Source organism: Mytilus galloprovincialis, chromosome 14 (genome assembly GCF_965363235.1).
Source record: "Mytilus galloprovincialis chromosome 14, xbMytGall1.hap1.1, whole genome shotgun sequence".
Taxonomy (NCBI): domain Eukaryota; kingdom Metazoa; phylum Mollusca; class Bivalvia; order Mytilida; family Mytilidae; genus Mytilus; species Mytilus galloprovincialis.
In genome coordinates, this window is record NC_134851.1 from 49,269,264 (window position 1) to 49,291,741 (window position 22,478).

Sequence of the window (22,478 nt, forward strand, 5' to 3'; positions counted from 1 at the left end):
GCCTCATGTCCAGCGCTCTAGACCACTCGACCACATCCGCTATATAAAAAAATATAACTTCAATAGTTGTAGTGTTACCTTTTCACGGAAGGTGAATCTAGAGATAGACATGAGACACGTGTTTTTTTTTTAAGCGTGTGTAGATGTTATATTATTATTTCCATACACAATGTATTTATTATTTGTCAGCAGTATAACTCAACAATTTTTATATATCATATAGGATCATGATTAATTTCATTATACAGTCACTAGAAATAAGCATATTATACAAACAAATCTAAACAAGTGACAAACCATACAATATACATTAATCATATTTATATATCACATATGTGTTACGAAAACGTTAAATTTGGGTGTTGCATATGTAATATATATTTTAAATTCTTCTACTCATATTGCTGCCTGGATAAAAAAAAGTGATTATAAGTAGTTGTGCCCAAATTCAAAATTACGTGACGTCGTTCACTCCTTAACGACAAGACAGTGCTTGTATTGACAATAATGAGAATTCTGCTACAATGGCTACCAGAAACAATGTCCAACCAACTGTTATCGATTTAGTCCTAGTAATGGCTTTTATGTATTACCATTTTAAAATAAATGGGAAATATTACTTTAGATTTGTACTGAGTAAGTAAGGGATAAAATAATGGAAAATGATTTTAATTGTTGTGGTTAATCATATAGTTACAATTGAACGTTTTCTTTTTTCAGCAGAAATTAAATTTGTGTTAAATAGATTATAATATGTTTTTTCAATATTAACCCTGGTATAATTCCTCGACCCATATCAACCATCGACTACTAAAAATGTAGTTAAAGCCACGGGCAGATATAGGAGTCTCGGGATGACACCATGGCCAATATGGACAATGTCATGCTATAATTTATAAATATAGATTTATATAAAACTCATATCTGGCATATAAAATATTAATGCTGGTATCTCTGAAGTGTTTTTTTTTTTTTTTTTTTTTTTTTTTGAAATAACAATTTAATCACACTATTATTAGAAAAATGTAAGCCTTTTAAAATGATACATTTTTGTAAGAGTATAAAAACAATTTATCACAGTGCAAAATCAATGAAATTAATGTCAAAAGTACCTTTACTTTGGTAATGGTTCTAGTAATATATGAATATATTTTTAGGTGCATATGAAGTTTGGGAGATACAATGGAAGATCGAATCAATAAAAGACCAGATTGATGTTATTGGAAAAAGTTCTCGTGATGGTACATATTCAAATATTTTATAGATGTTTTTTATATCATCAAAAATTCTTACCTCTTGTATCGACGTAACAAACGGTTGATCTATTGTTTAAAAAACATTTAGTAGCAATACTTAATCAACATGATCAACGGTTTACACACTCTCCCAGAGGTAAATGAGTAATGGATTATCTAATAAATTATTAAGTTTAACACCAGGAAAATTGAAATTTAGTCGTCTTTGTCTGTGGTTATCGTCTTGCCTGGTTAACATCGACACTATTTGATTGCCACCTGTGTATCTTATTTCATTTTCTTTTGAGAGCATTTTTTGTGCCACGCAATTTTCCATGGTCTGCTAAAGAAAATAATAAAAAGAAACTAGAGGCATATGTCATTAGATAAGACTGTGTCTATTTATTTTGAATATCTATATACGAATGGAACTCATTCGAAATATATTTATGTGAATAGATGAATAAGAACCCGAACAATAATTTAGACGACACTTGTTCATAAATCATAACTTTACAGTTGAGATAAAATATATTAAAAAAAAGTTCAAGATAGTGTCATTTTAATTGATTTTTGATTGTTCACCTTTTCTTTTCATTTTGAATTTCACCAACTATGTGTTTGTTTATTGCAGAGTATTTGAGAAGAAAATCGGAAGTAGGAAATAGCAAACATATCAGAATTTCAGGGGAAGGTACATCCTTAACATTAGAAAAATCTATATATTTTCCTTAAGTCCGACCCTTACTGTGAAGGTCACACTTCCAAATAGTGAAGTTGAAATCATCCCTTCTTAAATTTTACGGACGCCATCACGAGTTGGTTGACCGTTATGGAATAACCGTTTCACAAATGATATCGGATATGTTCCTTACGTCGTAACTACAATCCCCTTCCCTTTCATGAATATGACCTACCGAATTAGACTATTTACCGGATTTGTAATCACATAAGCAACACGACGGGTGCCACATGTGGAGCAGGATCTGCTTACCCTTCCGGAGCACCTGAGATCACCCCTAGTTTTTGGTGGGGTTCGTGTTGTTTATTCTTTAGTTTTCTATGTTGTGTCGTGTGTACTATTGTTTTTCTGTTTGTCTTTTTCATTTTTAGCCATGGAGTTGTCAGTTTGTTTTAGATTTATGAGTTTGACTGTCCCTTTGGTATCTTTCGTCCCTCTTTTCTTAATTATGACGATTAATACATAGATGTTAGGAAAAGTATATCTGGTCTACCTACTGTTATTTTTCACTCCATTTGTAATCACTCCTACGTTTTTTTGGTTGAAACGATACATTTGTTAGTCTCATCCATTGTCTTGGAATACATTTCGTGTGCTTGTACAACTATGCTTCATACAGAAACAGACATTTTGTTTATTTTCGATTTTTAAAAATGTGAACGCACAAAAAGGGTTTAAGCTACATATGCATCATAACGTGGCGCTCTCAAAAAGAAGTTGCAAGGCAATTTAACTGTTTGAAATGCGTAGTTTAACACACATTTTCTGTGTCAGATGCTAAGTTTTCTGAAGAAAAAAAATACCCATATAAAATGACAAGACAATGCTTGAATAACTTTTTCAGTACAGCTCTAATGATGCATCTCATGAGTTTTAATTTTGCCTGTATTATAAGTTAATAACAAATATTTTAATTTTAAACCATAAACGGATTAAAATTATTTGGTAAAACCAAATTATACACAATCTACAATCATGTCATTGTCAATTGTTTTCAATGGAAGTGTTGCATTGCTTTTTTCCAGGTGTATAGTATATAACTTTTTATTTTAGCTAACGAATTTAATATTCGTCATTTCCCTTGTTTTGTCAATATCAGAACGCTTAGCAGATTAAAGGCAGACCTTCAGTCGGCATGTTAATCCATAATTATCCTTATAAACTCCAAACTATGTTTCAAATATCCCCATTGTTATTCATGAGGACCGCATCTTGACATTAAGATGTTGTAAATTTGTGTGTTAATTATTGAATCACAACTTCTTTTTTATATTACCCTTCTTGTGAACATCTGTGATTGTAGTTTTTCGCTTGAATGAGTTTTATTACATCCTTAAATATGTTAAAGGCTATTAACTTTTGATTAAGTGTTTCCTATGACAATATACTTTCACGTGTAATTGAAAAAATTAGGTTAGTTGAATAACTTTTTCTACAGTAAATTCTTCGGTTGGGCAAAAATCTGATGGTTACCTTTTATACGCGTAGTTAGCGAATTTACATGGGTTTGTTTTACATTTTTACATACGAAACATTTTTCTTGTAATTCGAACATGAAGTTTATTGCAAAAGTAAGAATTATTCGAAATACTAACTAAAGGATTTCCATATCCCAGGCATATATTTCCGTAGTCGTATTTAGAACAGGTTTTTGGATTATTTGGTCCTCAATTGCAGTGCTCTTCAATCTTCTACTTTTTTTGGCTTTTTAACAATTTTTGAGTTTAGCGTCATTGATGAGTCTTGTGATGACAAAACCCGCATCTGGCGTATCAAAATGATAAGCCTGGTACCTACCTTTGATAACTACAATAGAAAATATAAAACTTTGAGGATAAATGTGTTCATTTACTATTTTCCACACAATCTTTGTTTCTTAGTTCTTCAAAATAGCATAGAGATATAGACAAAAAGTGACCCAAAAACTTCTTATTTCATAATTAATCATGTAAACAAATTATTTCGTAAAGAAATAACATAATTAATACATATAAGCAATATTTCAAATTTATTTAGAGGTGATCTTAAACTAAGCTTTTAGGATTTCATGAATTTTGGAAATGCACTATACATTGTACCTGTCGCATTGATACTTACTATTGTGCGCTGTTTGTCTGTTTTTCTCTTTATGTTTTGGCCATAGCGTTGTAGGCTTATTTCAATCTATGAGTTTGACTGTACCTCTGGTATCTTTTGTCCCCCTTTTACATGATGTGATAACCAGAAAAGTCCAAAAACTGTTCTCTGACATTTAATTTAATATAATTGAAATTATTTTACAAAGAATTATAATGGTTTCATTCAATTATCGTTTTGTTTTATATTTTTGTAGGTAAACTTCGTTGTTGGAAATATTATACATATTACAGTTTATCACATCTTCTATCTTTTCACCCACGTTTGTATTTCCGATTTTAGACACACTATTCCCCTTGTGAATGCTTTGTTGCTTTTGTCTTGTAATGGGATCAGTTTGATTCATTGTTTAATTCCACACGCATATTCAGAAGGTACGAGGACATTTCACTCATTCATTTTTGTAGCATCACAATTACCCTGATGTGTAAGCGGTTGTGAAGGGTGTCATTTTTTTTAAATCCCATGTGAGGAACTGATATTTCTATTAATGCAGAATTCTTAAAATATTTTATTCTTTGCAATTCAAATTAATGAGGTACTTTTTACTAACAATTTCCCTCTCTCAACCTTAAAATAACTGAGATGGTTATTCGTATATTTCGTGTGTGCTCGACATTGAATTGAATTATTTATTAAAAATGTTAAATAATAAAAAAAATCACACCCATCGTACATGAAGAATTTATCACTGCTTCTGCATCTGTGCTTTTAAAGTTTCATGTTGGCTTTTAAATATTATACAATTTCTGTCTTTTGATGAGGTAAATATGTAGTTTTATTGACTCTTGAAAAACGGATTTACACTGAGACTAACGACCGAAGTGATAATCAGTTTTTCAAAAGTCAATTTGACCACATATTTACCTAAGAAAAACGACATTAACTGTTTTATTCCATATTCCGAGAGAAAAGTATGTTATGACACTTATTTACCAAAATTAATTGTACATCAAACGTCTTTCACCAAAATTATGCACGTAAAATCATTCGACTTTTTGCACGGCCTACATTGTCTATCGACTACATTTAGAGTTTTATCAATGAAACGTAGTTGTGTTACACACTTACACAACACCGAGTTTAGGTCAATGTGAACACAGCCTTAGTCTAGTGTTTTTAATGAGTTTTATTTTTTAAAATTAAATACTTTTGATCAAACTAATTCATGAATGTTTAAAACTTAATGATGATGTTTTTATTGTATTATTTTATTTATATGTTTTACGCATGGGAATCATTTTGTATTAAGAATGGACAAAAAATAGCAAAACCTCTGTTAACTATTGTTTTATGAACAATTTGATCATTTGCGAACGCTGTATTACAATAAAAGTTGTTGAACATTTTGAAATTCAAAATTTTTAAAATGTCTGTAATATATATATCGATCTATTTTCAAAGCAAATAGTTGTGAAACTAGAGGCTCTAAAGAGCCTGTGTCGCTCACCTTGGTCTTGTGCATGTTAAACAATGGACACGGATAAATTCATGACATAATTGTGTTTTGGTGATAGTGATGTGTTTGTAGATCTTATTTTACTGAACATTCTTGTTGCTACAATTATCTCTATCTATAATGAACTTGGCCCAGTAATTACAGTGGAAAATATTTTCTAAAAATTTACAAAAATTTATGAAAAATGTTAAAAATTAACTATAAAGGGCAATAACTCCTTAAGGGATCAATTGACTATTTCGGTCATGCAAACTTATTTGTAGATCTTATTTTGCTGAACGTTATTGCTGTTACAGTTTATCTCTATCTATAATAATATTCAAGATAATAACAAAAAACGGCAAAATTTCCTTAAAATTACCAATTCAGGACAGTAACCTACATGTAACAACGGGTTGTCCGATCCATGTGAAAACATCAGGGCAGATAGATCTTGACCTGGTAAACAATTAAACCCTGTCAGATTTTCTCTTAATGCTTCGGTTTTTGAGTTATAAGCCAAAAACTGCATTTTACCCCTATTATTAGACGTGGCAGCCATTTTGGTTGGTTGGCTGGGTCACACCACACATTTTTTAAACAAGTTACCCCAATGACGATTGTGGCCAAGTTTAGTTTAATTTGGCCCAGTAGTTTCAGAGAAGAAGATTTTTGTAAAAGATTACTAAGATTTACGAAAAATGGTTAAAAATTGACTATAAAGGGCAATAACTCCTTAAGGGCTTGACTGACAATTTTAGTCATATGGACATATTTGTAGGTCTTGTTTTGTTGAACATTATTGCTGGTTTCAGTTTATCTCTATCTATAATAATATTCAAGATAATAGCCAAAAACAACAAAAATTCCCTAAAATTACCAGTTCAGGGGCAGCAACACAATAACGGGTTGTCGGATTCATCTGCAAATTTGAGGGCAGATAGATCTTGACCTGATAAACAATTTTACCCCTGTCAGATTTGCTCTAAATGCTTTGGTTTTTTGAGTTATAAGGCAAAAACTGCATTTTACCCCTATGTTCTATTTTTAGCCATGGCGGCCATCTTGGTTGGTTGGCCGGGTCACACCACACATTTTTTAAACTAGATACCCCAATGATGATTGTGGCCAAGTTTGGTTTAATTTGGCCCAGTAGTTTCAGAGGAGAAGATTTTTGTAAAAGTTAACGACGACGGACGACGACGACGACGGACGCCGGACGCCAAGTGATTGGAAAAGCTCACTTGGCGCTTCGAGCCAGGTGAGCTAAAAAAAGGATTTACTGTTGTTAACACTTTCCTTAATAACTTTAAACGGAAATATACGAAATTGTATGAATGACAATTTTATAATCTTACATAATTCGACAAGTATAATCATCATTTTTTGAATACAGCACAGTTCTGATTTGCGAAAATCACAAAACCCTTTGTTACAGAATAGTTTATTTTCACACTGATTTGGATTATATACTGGTTACACTTTTTCGATTTAATGATGCTCTAGAATTGTTATCAGGTAATTGGCTTATTATTATTATGATTATTATATATTGCGGCTTTATGAAAAAAATGTGCACATCCTGCTACATGATGTCCGCCATTTGGGATTTTACCGGAAGTGAGACATTTTTTTTCAAATGACTTCCTATCTGAATTTCAAGAGTAATAGTTGAGGAAGGCCTATGCCAAATGTCATGCTTGTAGCAGGATATGCACAATTCGTCTGAAATATGCTTGTACCCGCTGTACTATAAGGGTTATTATTGTTCTTTTTGAGACACCTTTTCATTCAATGTGAATACAAGTAATTTAATACGCTAGACGGCGTTTCGTCCACGTAAGAATAAAAGCTAATCCAGTACAATGTAAAATGTATAGAGCATTGAGGCCGTAAAATTCCAAAACGTTGTGCCAAATACGGCTATGGTTATTTATTGCTGGGATAAGAACATTCTGATCTTAAAAAAAATAAATAATATAAGTTTTGTAACAGGAAATTTTTGTATAAAAAAATACCATATAATGGATAAACCGAAGTGCTGACTACTGGACTGGTGTTACCGTTGAGGACGAAACATCCACCAGCAGTGGCATTGATCAAGTGGTGTAAATAGTTATCATGAGTTTTTGGGTCACTTTTTTCTATATCTCTATGCTATTTTGTAGAACTAAGAAACAAAGTTTGTGTGGAAAAAAGTAAATGAACACATTTATCTTCAAAATTTTATATTTTCTATTATAGTTATCAAAGGTACCAGGATTATAATTAAATACGCCACACGTGCGTTTCGTCCACGAACGACCCATCGGTGACGCTCAGATCAACAGTAATAGAGCCAAACAAGTAAAAGTTGAAGACATTGAGGACCTAACATTTCAAAAAGTTGTTTTAAATAAGGCTAAGGTAATCTATTCCTGGGATAGGAAAATCCTTAGTTTTTCGAAAAAATCTGACTTGTAACAGGAAATTTATCAAAGTTACTATATAATTGATAGTTATGTCAACACCGAAGTGCTGACAACTGGGCTGGTGAAACTTTCGGGGACGAAACATTCACCTGCAGTGGCATTGAAACAGTGGTGCAAATAGTTATCATAGCTACAAGGTTTATAGTTTAACACGCCAGACGCGTTTTTCGTCCACAGACGGACGAATGCATTCATGAAAGATATATAAGTATGTTACAAGTTTTGATATGCTTGCCGTTGCTGATATTTGTTCTTATGGCTATACTTTTAAAACGAAACAATAGGAATAACATATTCAAAGTACATTAAAGATAAATATTTGTGTTTCTTACTATTTATGTTTAATCCATGAGAGCATAATAAACAAAGCAACGTCAACATTTTATCGGCGGTATTTAGGATAACATAATAAAAGTATTACTTCTCCTTCGGAATTTAGTACATGTTTGTAAGAAATTAGATTATCTGAAATGTCCTACATTGTAATTATGTTTTTAAAAATCTTAAAAAAGGGAAATTGTACATTTATAATACTGTTTTGAAAACAATTTATCAAGATAAAAACGATAAAAGAGATTCCCTACAACTCTTCGCATACACAAAACAGGGCTGCATATACATGCATATGCAGCTTATTATGTAACGAGTCATATCAAAGGTAGTTTAAACATATTTTTGAAGTTCAGTTATTCATGAATTTGTTATCCGATCTATTTTACATAGGTTTCGTTGCATACACCTTATCGCTTATCCCGGCTGAGCCGGCCGCTTGAACTCTTGACGCATACAACAACCACTTTTTCATTGTGGCTACAGATATTTTGTTTTGTAACGTCAAATTTTTACGGGAACTTGTTTGATATCCAGTAATGGCGGACAAATAGATATCAGGTGTACTGCAATGAGTTCTTGTTTAAAATTCGTTATATTTTTTTCTTTCTAGTTCTATTCCGTTAGTATTGTCACAGATCTGTAAAATCTAAGTCGAAAATGATTTCAAAATAACAAGTTGCAATATCTGTAGATGTACAATTATATATAAATACGTTTGTTTGCAAGTTTAGGCATTTTTTTTTATTTGAAAATTGTCTTTAGTTTTTGGTTATCTGCTGTACCATTCTCTGATTTCTAATTCTAATCCGGTGGAATTTGTAGTTCTGTTTCTTTAAATATTTGTTTTATTTGTGTTTAATTGTGCAACTGTAAAGAAAGGTTTCGATATTTTCTGAAACTCCTTTGGAATATAAAAATTTTACTTTCACCTCAGCATCATGGTTTATTGGTCAATGTTTTAATTTTTTGGTTATGTCAGTTTCGTAGAAATTATGAGCATGATAATCAATAGGTCAACTATACTTATTATATTGAATACTTGTGTACAATTTTTCTCATTAGGTTTGACCTTGGCCTCATTTTCTTGAATCATATTAAGATTATGTCATAGTTTAAGCTAAGTTTTATGTTTAGGACTATCCACAGAATAACAATTGTTGAAACAGAAGGTGAGTTTTAGGGAGTGCACTCTTGTTAAAGAGAGGGTGTTTTGTTACATATACTTTTATAAAATCTCTCTTAAGGGGCTCGCTGGTCTAAATCCTTTCTTTTATTTAATATAGGATCTCGCTATTTTTTTCTATAAATGAAATGAACTATATCTTATACTTAACAGAAATTCGAAAAAAAATGGGGTCACCTTTCATTTACGCTCACAATCTGCTTTCGAAAGAAGCATACATGTTTGTTAATGTCATTTTTTTCTATTGAACTAATAGGAAAATTAGCGGTTATATCGAAATGAAATAAAAGAACTAAATAACAGAAATCGCTTAAATTCTACAATTATTTAGTTTATGTACAGCTTATTCGAAAACAACAATAAAAAGTATAGGTCACCGATGAGTTAAAAAATTTAGTTCAATTTTAATGCCAAAAAATGTCATTTTTGCACCAAAGGGAGATAATTTGGAGTTTTTTTTAATGATATCTACAATTTAAAAGACACCTGGAACCAACACGTATTGATTTTGTGGAATGATTTTTGTACCATATGATTAAGTAACAACTACCTAAGGTAATTAATAAAATTTGTAATGAAAAATAAATGCTTAATTTTTTGGGGAAAATCTTATACCCGCCAGCCTCCTTAACGGTGAACAAAATTGAAACCAGAGAAGGTAGTGTCATTTAAACCCTTTTACATTTAAAAATGACTGTACCAAGTCAGGAAGATGACAGTTGTTGTCCATTCGTTTGGTGTGTGTTGTCATTTGATTTTGCCATTTGATAAGGGACTTTCCGATTGCACTTTCCTCGGAGTTCAGGTTTTTGGGGATTTTACTTTTCATATTGTATATGTTGTATACAGAATATTAAACTACAATAAACAGAGCGATTAAATGTAACTCTTTTTTATTGTAGGTATAACTCCAGCAGTAAAAGCGCTTGGACTGATTTTGATAATGTTTTTGTTGTCAGGTAATATCCCACAAATAGCTCATAATACTACAAAATAACTGGCTATATTACTAATATGTATCTGTTCAACCTCCAAATACTACTTCTTTATTAACATATTCGCAATAATACCGCTATTTACACCTTGAAGTATTGCCTCCAGTTAACAGCATTTAACTGTTAAATAGTATCCATTTTACTCTTTAATATTGTTAACGTTTTAAAAACAATATTGGATCTAGTTTCTATGTCTATCAATTTCACTATTATGCACTTCGAAACATTGATCCAAATATGAAAGATAGATGTAAACATATTAGACAACGGACTATGTTTTTATTGACGGTTTTTTACTTATCTGATATACAGATACATATAAAGTGTAGATATATAAAACATAGTAAGCCTGTCTGCATTTAACACCGGTTAGTGCTGGTCTGCATGTTACACCGGTTCAATTTCGTTTCATAGCCATTTGTTTTCTATAATCTTTATAAAACAAAAACACTTATCAACCAAATTTACAAACTACAACAACTGAACATAAGGTTACTGACTTAAGACAGGAACAAACAGATGCAGTCGGTTTAAACATTTTAAAGATCGCCAGCTTCCATCCTAACATGACACAAGGCTGTAACATTACAACATAGAAAGACACACTATAAATGTCAATTGAAAATACATAGTAACAAAAAAAAAGTGAACAGATACTGAACGTGTAGTACTTTTGGATCTCAAAATAGTACCTCGAATTGTTACAATTACAAAAATACAGAAAACAATCTCTGCCTGCAGGCTAAAAAAAGTGATTCTGATTATAAAAAAAATTATTTAGAGCGGAGAACGTTATACTTGTCAACACGAAACTCATCAAAGTTACTAGAGGTATAATAAAGTACGCCTGATTGAGATTGATAAGTATGTTACATTTTTCTGTTTGTTAATGATATTCAATTAATGTTATGTTCATGTATCATTACTTGTTTCAACTATAGAATTACCCAAATATCTCAAAAAGAATCAAAGTTTCGATGGAAGATTGAAAATACAAAAAGATATTTGTTGGAGTGTTGATATGTCATTCATGCAGTTCAAGAATAAACAAATCTGGAATGCAGGACAAATAATTGTACATGGGAAAGATGAGAATCTTCAAGGTAATCATATGATGATGCAGCCCCTTGTCGTCAAAGGGTAGACTTGAAAAGCAAAGCGACAATTTATTGTATAATTTGTTCAGTAACAGCTTTCTATAGTAAAACATTAACATGATACATGTTACACTTATGAAAATCTCTTACTAATTAAGTGAGATTAAAGTTCTGGAAAACATTTCAAATCCAATGCTGTTTGAATTAATTCATTGCAAATTCAGCTGTCAATTTGTTGTGTCTTTTGTTAGAGCATATAATTTTTTGAGTTAGACGTTAATATGTTACTGTTTTAAATTGTGCATTTGTTTAAATGTTTATGATTCTGTTATTTTGTTATGAAATTTTTATACAAAAAGTCTTTACACTCATTTTTTTATTCAAATACTATACTCGAAAAACCTAACAACATAAAGGTGTATATTAGTTATGAGTGGCTGTATCAAATTAAGTACAGATAATCAATCGTCTGATAGATCTAAGTTGTCATATTCAAATTCAGTATTCAAAGTTTGGTTGTGAACAAATAGCAGTTTTACTTACACTGTATTTAATTAAATCATTGTACAGTCACATTTAGAACTTCTAATATAAAAACGAGAGGACCAATGAAATGTGAAATTAAAATGCATGCATACTTTGGTAGAATCTATCATCATGTTTGTGCAACTAATAAACGTTAATTTTAAGTAAAACGGCTTGATCAAAACAGTTTACTATAATCATCATTATTGAATTTTAAATGCAAGTTGCAGATCTATTATGAATCTTTTTTTAAGACAATTTTATTAAAAAAAACATTAACAAAATATTTGAATATTTGTAATTGTTGATTTCGTTATCATACCAACAATCTTATCGTCCTCGCATCATTGTCTTTCAAATTGTCTATGGGTCTGTTCGTAAATGTAATGTACGATTCCTTTTTGGGGGTCGATACTTTGAATTTAAATATGTTGAATATACTGAATGTTTCCGTCATGTTTTTGTTTCATTACATAATGACAATATTATCCATTCATTTGCTCGATTCATGTTGTGCTTTTGATTTTTATATTTAGTTAAGACTTTCCGTTTTGAATTTACTTCCGAGTTCGGTATTTTTGGTTATTTTCCTTTGTTTTATATGTTGATTAATAATGATACATTGTGACGTGTGTTGGCTCTTCGTATTAATCACTTATCTGCATTGTAGTCGTACACTTTGTCGATTTAAATCTTTTCAATCTTTTCCACAAATTGAAAATATAAATATCATTTACAACATTTGTTTGTTTATTCACAAATTAGAACAACAGATTGGCCAATAATTGATAAGCATAATCATAAATTTAAGTTGTCTTTTCCTCTATAGATATGCATATTTCCATGCATTCGTGCAACAAATATATTTGCCAGTTGTATGTGATCGCCAAATTATTGACAGTTTTCACGTTTTCAGTACTAGAGATCTACTGCTCATATTCTGTTTTTTCAATAAGAAGACAAATGTTGACAATTACCAAATGCAAAAAAAACAAAAAAAAAAACAGAGATTATTGTAACCCTACCGGAGCTAGAGATCACAGCATTTTCTTTTTTAGTTTTTCCATACTGTGTTTGGTTGACATATAATTTGGTTTTAATTTTTGCCATGGTGTTGGGTTTTGTTTTAATGTATCTATGTGTTTGAATATCTCATTGATTTCTTCGACCTCTCTTTTCAGTAAATGAAAACACAATGTTTCACTTTTTACCCAAGCATGGAGAAGTACTCTTGACAAAATTTCAGGTCTGAAATGGCATAAATAAACAGAGTTTTTGGCGACATTTTATACACATTGTAGTCAGGGTGTTTGGGTAGAACCTGAATGGTTCTTTTCTATGTAATCCAATACTAAATTCATTATTAAGTGCCAGTCTGCCTAAGAATCAGGCAGTGGTGAAAACATGACCAAAAAACCCCACCCAATTTGACATTGATTTCAGTTCATAATATGTAGTTATGCACAAAAATAACATACATTTCCATTTTTTGTTCTGGTAAGATACAATTTGGTTGAAATGCACTAGAAATTAACAAATAAGGGGAGATAACTCTGTAATTCGCTATCATTCTAACCTATTTTCTAACCAAGTTATTTGATATTACCAGACACACACACACGAAATACTAATACTTTTTAACTCACGAAGATGGTTAGTAATAAATGGCATGATTAGCTCGGTGGTTTTTTTCTAATCATGTTTTAATATTTACCTAAATTGCCTGATTCTTATAAAGACTGGCACTTAAAACGTCTGTGACACCTTTTATAATCTGTGACAGACGACATCAATATTGTGTTTGTACTAATAGCTGTGAAGATATTTTTCGAACCAACAGTGCAAATTTGATATTTTCTGTATACATTACAAGATATTGTTCACATGATTTTACATAAATAAACTATTCGCAATACCGTATATAGATTGTATTCCATATTTCAATTTGTATTAAACAATAGGAATAGTACTAAAAAAGGGGAAAAGATATCCAAGACGATGATAGCTGCAACAGTATTGATTCGAGTGTTATTGGTGTATCTTGTGTTGACAAAACGCGCATCTTGGGTTTAAATGATATATGTTAGTTTGACGTCCTTTAATGAGTTTCAATTTCCTTAATGAAAGGTTGAAGGTGTTGGGTCAAACAAATTTATGTAAGTATATAGTTATCAAAGGTACCAGGCTTATAATTTAATACGCAAGACGCGCGTTTTGTCTGCATAAAACTCACCAGTAACGCTCAGATTAAAAAAGTCATAAAGCCAAACAAGTACAAAGTTGAAAAGCATTAAATTTTAAATTGTCGAATGTAAATTCACGATGATTATGTGATTTGAAACAATAATTACATATAAACATGATTAATGTACTGCAATCATAAATACTTATTCAACATGCTAATACGGTTTTGTTTCTTAAAATTGTTAAAATTGTACATCATACTCTTGGAATCGTATGTTCAAACAGATTAGAATATTTCATGTGTTTGCTTTTTTCTTATAATTAACACTTTGAGATATATGCTTGTATTTAAATAAATTCATGTAATACCCTTACTGACTGTATTTCCGTGTGCTGTTTATTATTTTTGTAACAATAAATATAGTTTAACCTTGTGAAATTGCTTTTGTTTCTTAAAGATGACAAACGTTATTAAAGTATATTTGATTCATCTGCATATATCTACGACTTTTTGTAAATTCCGACAAAACTTTTGAAAACTCGTGTGTCTGTGACTGACCTAATCTGAATTAGACACTACTTTATAGATAACATGCGTCCGTCTGGATTTAATTCCATCTGGAACGTTTAATACATAGTATTTGATATTAAAATATGTATAAGAAGCAAAATATTTAGAGAGCTTTTGTTATTAGAACTATAAACCCACCAGTATAAACAGAAGGAGATGAGGTTTGATTGGCATTGAGACAACTGAATAACATATTTCAAAAGTAAGTTGATGTAACCAGTCATAGGCAATTGTACGGGCTTCAACAATTAGAAAGACACATTTCGTATAGTTTACTATAAAAGGATTTAAAATGAAAAATATACAACAACTCCATCACGAAAGCTAATAACCTTATAAAAAATAAACAAAATGTAGCAATAGAATATGACAGACATGAATTGATATAACGACAACCAGTGAATATGTGAATACAAACTCCTGACTAGGAACAGACTATTAAAGGATGAGACAGGATTAAATGTGTTTGCTGACGCCAAATTCTCCCCTTTTTAGAAAAGATGGGTAACAGTACACAATAAAAAATTACTTGTAAGATCAGTTAAAATAGCGTTCACTAATTAAATCAGTTAAACGCAGAAAAAAATAATACACCTTTTAGTAGAGAATTGCGTTAAAACAGGACTTCTTATGAACCTTCTATGGAGTAAGTTGACTTTTGTATGGATACTTCATTCAGCTTGAATACCACAATTTCTAATCTATTTTAATATTTCTTTCATAAGTGAGTGAAGTGGACCACAAGGAAATTGATTATAAAGACAAATAGGTCCATTAAGTGTATGTGTCCTCCTTGAGTCATGTTTGTATCATAGTCAACTGTTTGTAGACAGATGGAATAAATATGTTTTCATTTATCATGTTTATTAGCATAAACCATCTTCTGTTATGATGCAGCTTGATTTTGCATTTTTCTAAGAACGAACTATGAGCCTCAGTCTCCTTGTCGACCTCTTATTATGAGTAAGGGTTTTTAAAACACTTGTCAAAATCAAAAATAACAAGGAACCAGGGTCACTTAATTTCACTTTCAGATATATTGATGATGTGTTTTTCCATTGAAAATCCAAAATTTTCTGATTAGGTTCAATATATACATCCTCCACATTTAGAAATTAAAGACACAACAGACACGAGTTCCTCTGTCTCGTTTTAAAACTTATACCTCGAACGTTACATAAGCTATCATAAAAAAAACCTGAATCTCTGACAACGAAACAATTTTGATATCGAAATTATCACCAATTCCACCCCTACCCCCCCCCCCCCCCCCATGGTAGCACTGGCATATGGGATATGAATTTCCCCACTCATTCGATATTGAAGAGCTTGCAGGTGTAACTCAGACTTATAAAAAACGTCACCAGTGTCTGAGTTAAAAGTTTATGAACCAGGGTAATGTCACAGATCGGCTTGTTCAATTTCTATATAAATATTTATCTCAAGATATCACTATCTTGTTGACCAATATAGGTTTTATAACGAGTGATAATGTGATATCACTTGATATCAACTCGAGTTAATTATTTTCAATACAACAATAAACTAGACTACGACGAGAGTTAAAATCAAGCAATATCCAGTTTTCACAAGTTGCTAAACCTATTTCTCTGATGGTCAACACCCTTAATGTCTTAAATAAGAAAGTCCGCGAAATGTTGATCTAGTCTTTTGCACATTCCAGTATGACTTGCTATGTTTCTTTTTCATTATATAACTTTTATATTACTAATTTTTAGACTTTTTGTACGCTTTAGAAAGAAATAAAATTTGACAAAAAGAATATTGACAGGTGAGTGAGTATTTAGTGTATTTTTGAAGAAAACACATAGATGTATGTTCTATAAAAGAAATGTTCATCGTATTAACCTTTGAAATCCGTACCTTAACGAATACCCAATAGAAGAACCGTAATATCGTCTAATGATACTCGATAAGCTAATCAAATTAAAGCATTTTGTATACTTTTTGTACTATACTCCGTACAGTGTAGAACGAGAAATATATAGTCATGCAAGATAGAAGTAACAGCCGAAAACCATAACAGAAACATTCCGTATCAACTTATCAAATAATGCAGGTATGTCTTGTAGTTTATATTCTAGGAACCGACGTAATCTGAATTACATGCTATAGTGTTAATTTTATTTGTCTTTGTAAATTATTACTTTTACTGTTTAGTCTATTTCTGGTAACATTTATTTGACGTGGCACGATACTAATACATCCCGTTATGGTCTTATTGGGCTATGGTAACTTTGTATTTTTACTTGGCCTTTTGCTTAATATGTTCTTTGTCTATATACCTTTTATATTTCTTTGCGGACATACTGGTTTGGTTTTTATATTGTATTGAGTCATATCATAACACAATCTTGTTTTGTTTGCATTTTGATCGACTGTCATACAAGGGTGTGGTTAACAGGTTTAATCAACTATTTGCAAGTCACACAAAATGCCTGTACCTAGTCAGGAATATTTTTCATTTGTGATTAATTCTTTCGATATATTTCAGCTTTGTTTATGGACTCTCCGATTTTGACTTTTGCTCAGAGCACAGTATTTAAAAAATATATACAGTGAAAAATAGGGCAATAAAATTAGTATAATTACGGATAAAATAAAATTAATAGAATCAACAGATTTTCAACAGATATAGTATGTTCTTTACAAGTGATTCCACGTACACTTGTTATTAAGTGAAACTTAGTCATGAAATTTTCGAAAGCATATTCAAAATATTTTTTATATGAAGTATCATGTGACTTTAATAAAAGAGGGAGGGAAGATACCAGTGGGACAGTCAAAAAGTCGGAAATAAACTTACAACGCAATGGCTAAAAATTAAAAGGACAAACAGACAAACAATAATACACATGATACAACAAAGAAAACTAAAGAATAAGTAACACGAACCCCACCAAGAACTATGGGCGATCGCAGGTGCTCCGGAAGAGTAAGCAGATCCTACTCCACATGTGGCACCCGTCGTGTAACTCATATTATAACAAATCTGGTAAATAGTCAAATTCGGTAGGTCACATTCATGAAAGGGTAGGGGTTGTAGTTACGACGTAAGGAACATATTCGATTTCATTTGAGAAACGGTTATTGCACAAAAGAGGGGCGAAACAAAAGCTAATAAAACCTTTAAACAGATTTATTTAGACGGAATAAAGTTACGATACTGTAGTTAGGTCATTAAAAGTAACATATTTTTGCATTAATGTTGATTAATCATAGGGTCTTTGAATCTGAAATAAGCACATATATCTTAAAAACAAGTTGTTGGCACAATACGAGTTATGTTCTTCAACTATTTTTGCAAGATGGTATGATATTTAAACCCTAAATAAAGGGATTGTGTTTGACTTTCATATGACGAAGACCAGTTTTATTGAGGCTGGAGCTGTCATGTAAAAAGTAAAATCACAAAAATACTGAACTCCCAGGAAATTTCAATCGGAAAATCCCTAACCACATGGCAAAATCAAATGACAAAACACATCAATCAAATGGACAACAACTGTTATATTCCTGACTTGGTACAGGCAATTTTAAATGTAGAAAATGATGGATTGAACCTGGGTTTATAGCGCTATACCTCTCACTTTTACCACAGTCTCTTCAAATTCCGTTATATTTACAACGATGCGTGAACAAAATAAACATAATAAAAAACATAGTCAAAATATGGGTACAACAGTCATCACTGTGTTACAATCTTAAAACAAACAATTTTAGAAGAAAAAAAAACAACACACAAGCATCTATCAAATTACAAACATATTCATTGCTTCGCGTGTCTGACGTCAGACAATTTATACGTCACATAGGAAGACATTTTGTCGTTCAATGTTCACGATGTTAACACAAAACAATTTTATAATAAAATTTCAAAAGGGAAAAGTAGGCCTACAGAGTTAAAAAATAAAATTAAGTAAGAATTAATTTCAATAGACCGAGATTGCAAATTGTCCAGAAGAATCCAAAAATGGTTAATATCACTACTCGATTAAAATAATTTGGTCGTTTGTCGTTCAGCTTATTTTTCTTATTCTTTATAGAACTATAGCATACTGACATTTAAAAGAAGAATAACATAATGATGAGATCTTTCAAAGTACAGACTCACGTTATAAGAACCAAAGAAACACAAAAAGTCGCATATACAAAACATACCAGCAAAAATGAAAGATAACACAAACATATTGACCGGATGTATAATTACACAGCCACGTCAATGGATATCACAGAAAACAATCCAAACAGTACAAGTAATAATAATAATATAACAAAGAAAAATGAAAGAACAATATAACAAGTCAGTATGCATAATATATACACCAAGACTATCATGTATTATCTGTGAAGTTTATACGAAATATTTATCAACAAGGTATTGGTACCTTCAGATCAACTTTTTTTTAGGAAAAGGACAAGACGTTCTTTGACATACCCCTGGTTCATCAACTTTCTACTCAGACACTGTTGACGTTTTACAAAGTCTAAGTAGGAGCTGCAAGCTCTTGAATATCGAATAATTAGTTGGGAACTGTATATCCCACATGCAGGTGAAGTTGGGTAAATTTTACACACGCCATCACGAGTTGGTTGACCGTTATGGAATAACTGTTTAACAAATGATATCGGATATTTTCCTTACGTCGTAACTCCAATCCCCTTCCTTTTCATGAATGTGACCTACCGAATTAGACTATTTACCGGATTTGTTATCATATAAGCAACACGACGGGTTGCACATGTGGAGCAGGGTCTGCTTACCCTTCCGGAGGACCTGAGATCACCCCTAGTTTTGTTATGGTTCGTGTTGCTTATTCTTTACTTTTCTTTGTTGTGTCATGTGTACTATTGTTTGTCTTTTTCATGTTTAGCCATAGCGTTGTCAGTTTATTTTCGATTTATGAGTTTGACTGTTCCTCTGGTATCTTTCGTCCCTCTTTTGCTACAAATGTTGGGGAAATTTATAATTTTAGAATTTGTTTCGTTTGATTTAGATACTGTTACTTGAATGACTTTGTTAAATTCGAGATATAAGTCTAAAAATGTAGCGGAGGAAGCCGTGTCTGTTGTTTTTTAATTTCTAGTTCTGGGGGACATATTAATGGAATCCAATTAGAAAAGACTTAAGTTCGGATTGTTTATAAAAAGAACATTATCAATACATCTGAAGGTGAAATTAAATAATCTGGCTTCTTTGATCTTCTTGTTTTTGATAAGTGTCTGAAGGGACTCCGATTCATATGAAAACAAGAAGAGGTCTACAAGGAGAGGCGCACAGTTCGTTCCCATAGGAATGCCGACAATTTGTTGAAAAAGTCTACCTCCAATTTCAACAAATATGTTGACGATAAGAAACTCCCGCATAATGATCACTTGTTCTTCTGTGTAGCATGTTTTACCTTTTCGTTTTTCCCTATTAACAAAATATGCCTTATGATATCCCAAAGTAATAAAAGTATAGCGTATGCTACCATTGTTATGTTGAAAGGCCTAGTGGATTACTTCTTTCAGGCGATTTTTCAATATCAAATGGGGAATAGTGGTATACAGGGTTGACAAATCAGAAGTTTTGATAGAACTAATTTCAGAAAAAGACCGCGATTTAAAATTATCTAGAAGTTATTAAAAATTTTAAGAATTCACATTTGGTAAATACCACTACGCGAGTAAACAGTTTCACAGTATTTAGTAGAACATGAAGATGAGCCGGCAATGTAACTGCTGGTAGTCCTTTGCTTATTAATGTATTATGTCAAATCTTGTCTTTCTTGAACAATGTAGGTGTATACAGTGATGTACGTAGGATTTTCCGATTTGCTGGAATTTGGCAAAATACTAAAGCTAGGTAAACTGAATATATTTTTTTTTATTTTCATATAACAGTAATAGAATGTGATCACTTTCAAACTTTTTACATCTGAGTATAGTTTTGTGTGGACGTATAGCACGTCTGGCGTATACAACTATTGTTTTATCTGTTATCTTTTGATGGCTATTATTCGTTTGTTTCTCTTTTCTATAGTTTCTCCTATTTATATGTTTATTTATTGTAACCCTGTCGTGTAATGTTGTCATTGTAATGTTATAATTAACACTGCCATCAAAGCGGGAGGTGTAGCATGCCACAAGACCAGGTTCAACCCACCAATTTGCCATCAAATGCTCCGTACGGAGTCAGGGATATGGCCATTGTTACATTATAGTTCGTTTCTGTGTGTGTAACGTTTCGGTGTTGTGTCTCTGTTGTGTCGTAGTTCTCTTATATTTGATACGTTTCCCTCAGTTTTAGTTTGTTACTCGGATTTGTTTTATTTTCTATCGATTTGTGAAATTTGAACAGCGGTTTACTACTGTTGCCTTTATTCATTTTCCGTTAGCGGACATAAACTTTGAGAGCAAACCACTATTATATCGTTTGTTAACTCAAGTGGTGTTCTTTTGGCCTATTTAATTACATTTAAGTACATGTAAGTGGTGTAAACTCATATAAACAAAATTATATTACTATGTTAATAATGCATCTCATTGAACAATGGTGTATTCTCAGATTGATATCATTTCTTCTTATCATAATAAGATAAAGATAAGGGTGAATTGTACTCTGCTTTTTAGATAAAAAAAAACCCCTCTTTTTCCTTTAATCAATTAAACTGTAACAATTTTTTTGCATTTGTGGTCAAGTATGGTAGAACCAAACATCGTAGTACTGCTTTAATGGCAATTTGGTTCTCTATAGTTTTTGTACAATAGTATCGTAATTGTATTTTACCATAGTTCATATTGTTTTTATGAGAGAGAAGTGCAACAAAAACAAACCCCAACATAAATAGAAACGAGCTAGTTGATATCAACTCCCATATTTCTGACTTGTTAAGGAAAACTTTAGATAAAAATGGTGGGTTTAACCAGGTTTAAAATATTTAAACTTTCCACTTTATGACAATGTGGACAAAAAATGCTAAAATGACAACACTTCGTGACATTGATGTATCGAAGCCCAAAATTGGAAAAGGTTTTACTGCGGGTCGGAAGAATACATGACATGACTCTTTTTCTATACCAAAATTACATTTGGTGGGATGGGAAAGGGGCGAATTCAGGCGGGGTGTCGCTGGCGCCACCCTAAAATGTTAGGAGGGGTTTCCATATTTTATGTAACTTTGTATAATATAAACGATGATTTTGAATAACTTGCTTGATTTTTTTGTTATCACAATTGATCCAAATCATTAATTCAAATATAGGCTATGACAAATGCACTTGTATTTGAAACTTCCTTTCCTTTCGAAATCCTCAGTGTTGTGAAACTTACGAATATGATATATATATCGCCAATTGCAAACTACCAGAATCAAAATCCTAAATTTAAAAAAAAAATGAATACAAAATTTTCATTACAGTTAACAAATATTTTCCATTACATGTTGAATACATACTTCTAAACAATGTTTATTATTTGAAATCCACCTTTTTTTCCCTACATTTTCATCTCATAGTCTTGTAAATTTTCAATATATATAGAAATAAGACGATTATTGTCAATC

The 22,478-nt window shown here is 31.5% G+C and overlaps 1 protein-coding gene across 1 annotated transcript in view; it reads left to right on the forward strand.

The window, feature by feature from the left end:
- Window positions 1-12,876, forward strand: part of LOC143059173 (uncharacterized) — a 95,778-nt gene extending 82,902 nt beyond the window's left edge. Inside the window, exons 13-16 of the mRNA XM_076232666.1 lie at window positions 1,158-1,241; window positions 1,870-1,929; window positions 10,441-10,497; window positions 11,475-12,876. Of these exons, the coding sequence (XP_076088781.1) occupies window positions 1,158-1,241; window positions 1,870-1,929; window positions 10,441-10,497; window positions 11,475-11,677 (404 nt within the window). The 3' untranslated portion in view covers window positions 11,678-12,876. The remainder of the gene's footprint in view (window positions 1-1,157; window positions 1,242-1,869; window positions 1,930-10,440; window positions 10,498-11,474) is intronic.
- The last annotated feature ends 9,602 nt before the right edge of the window (window positions 12,877-22,478 follow it).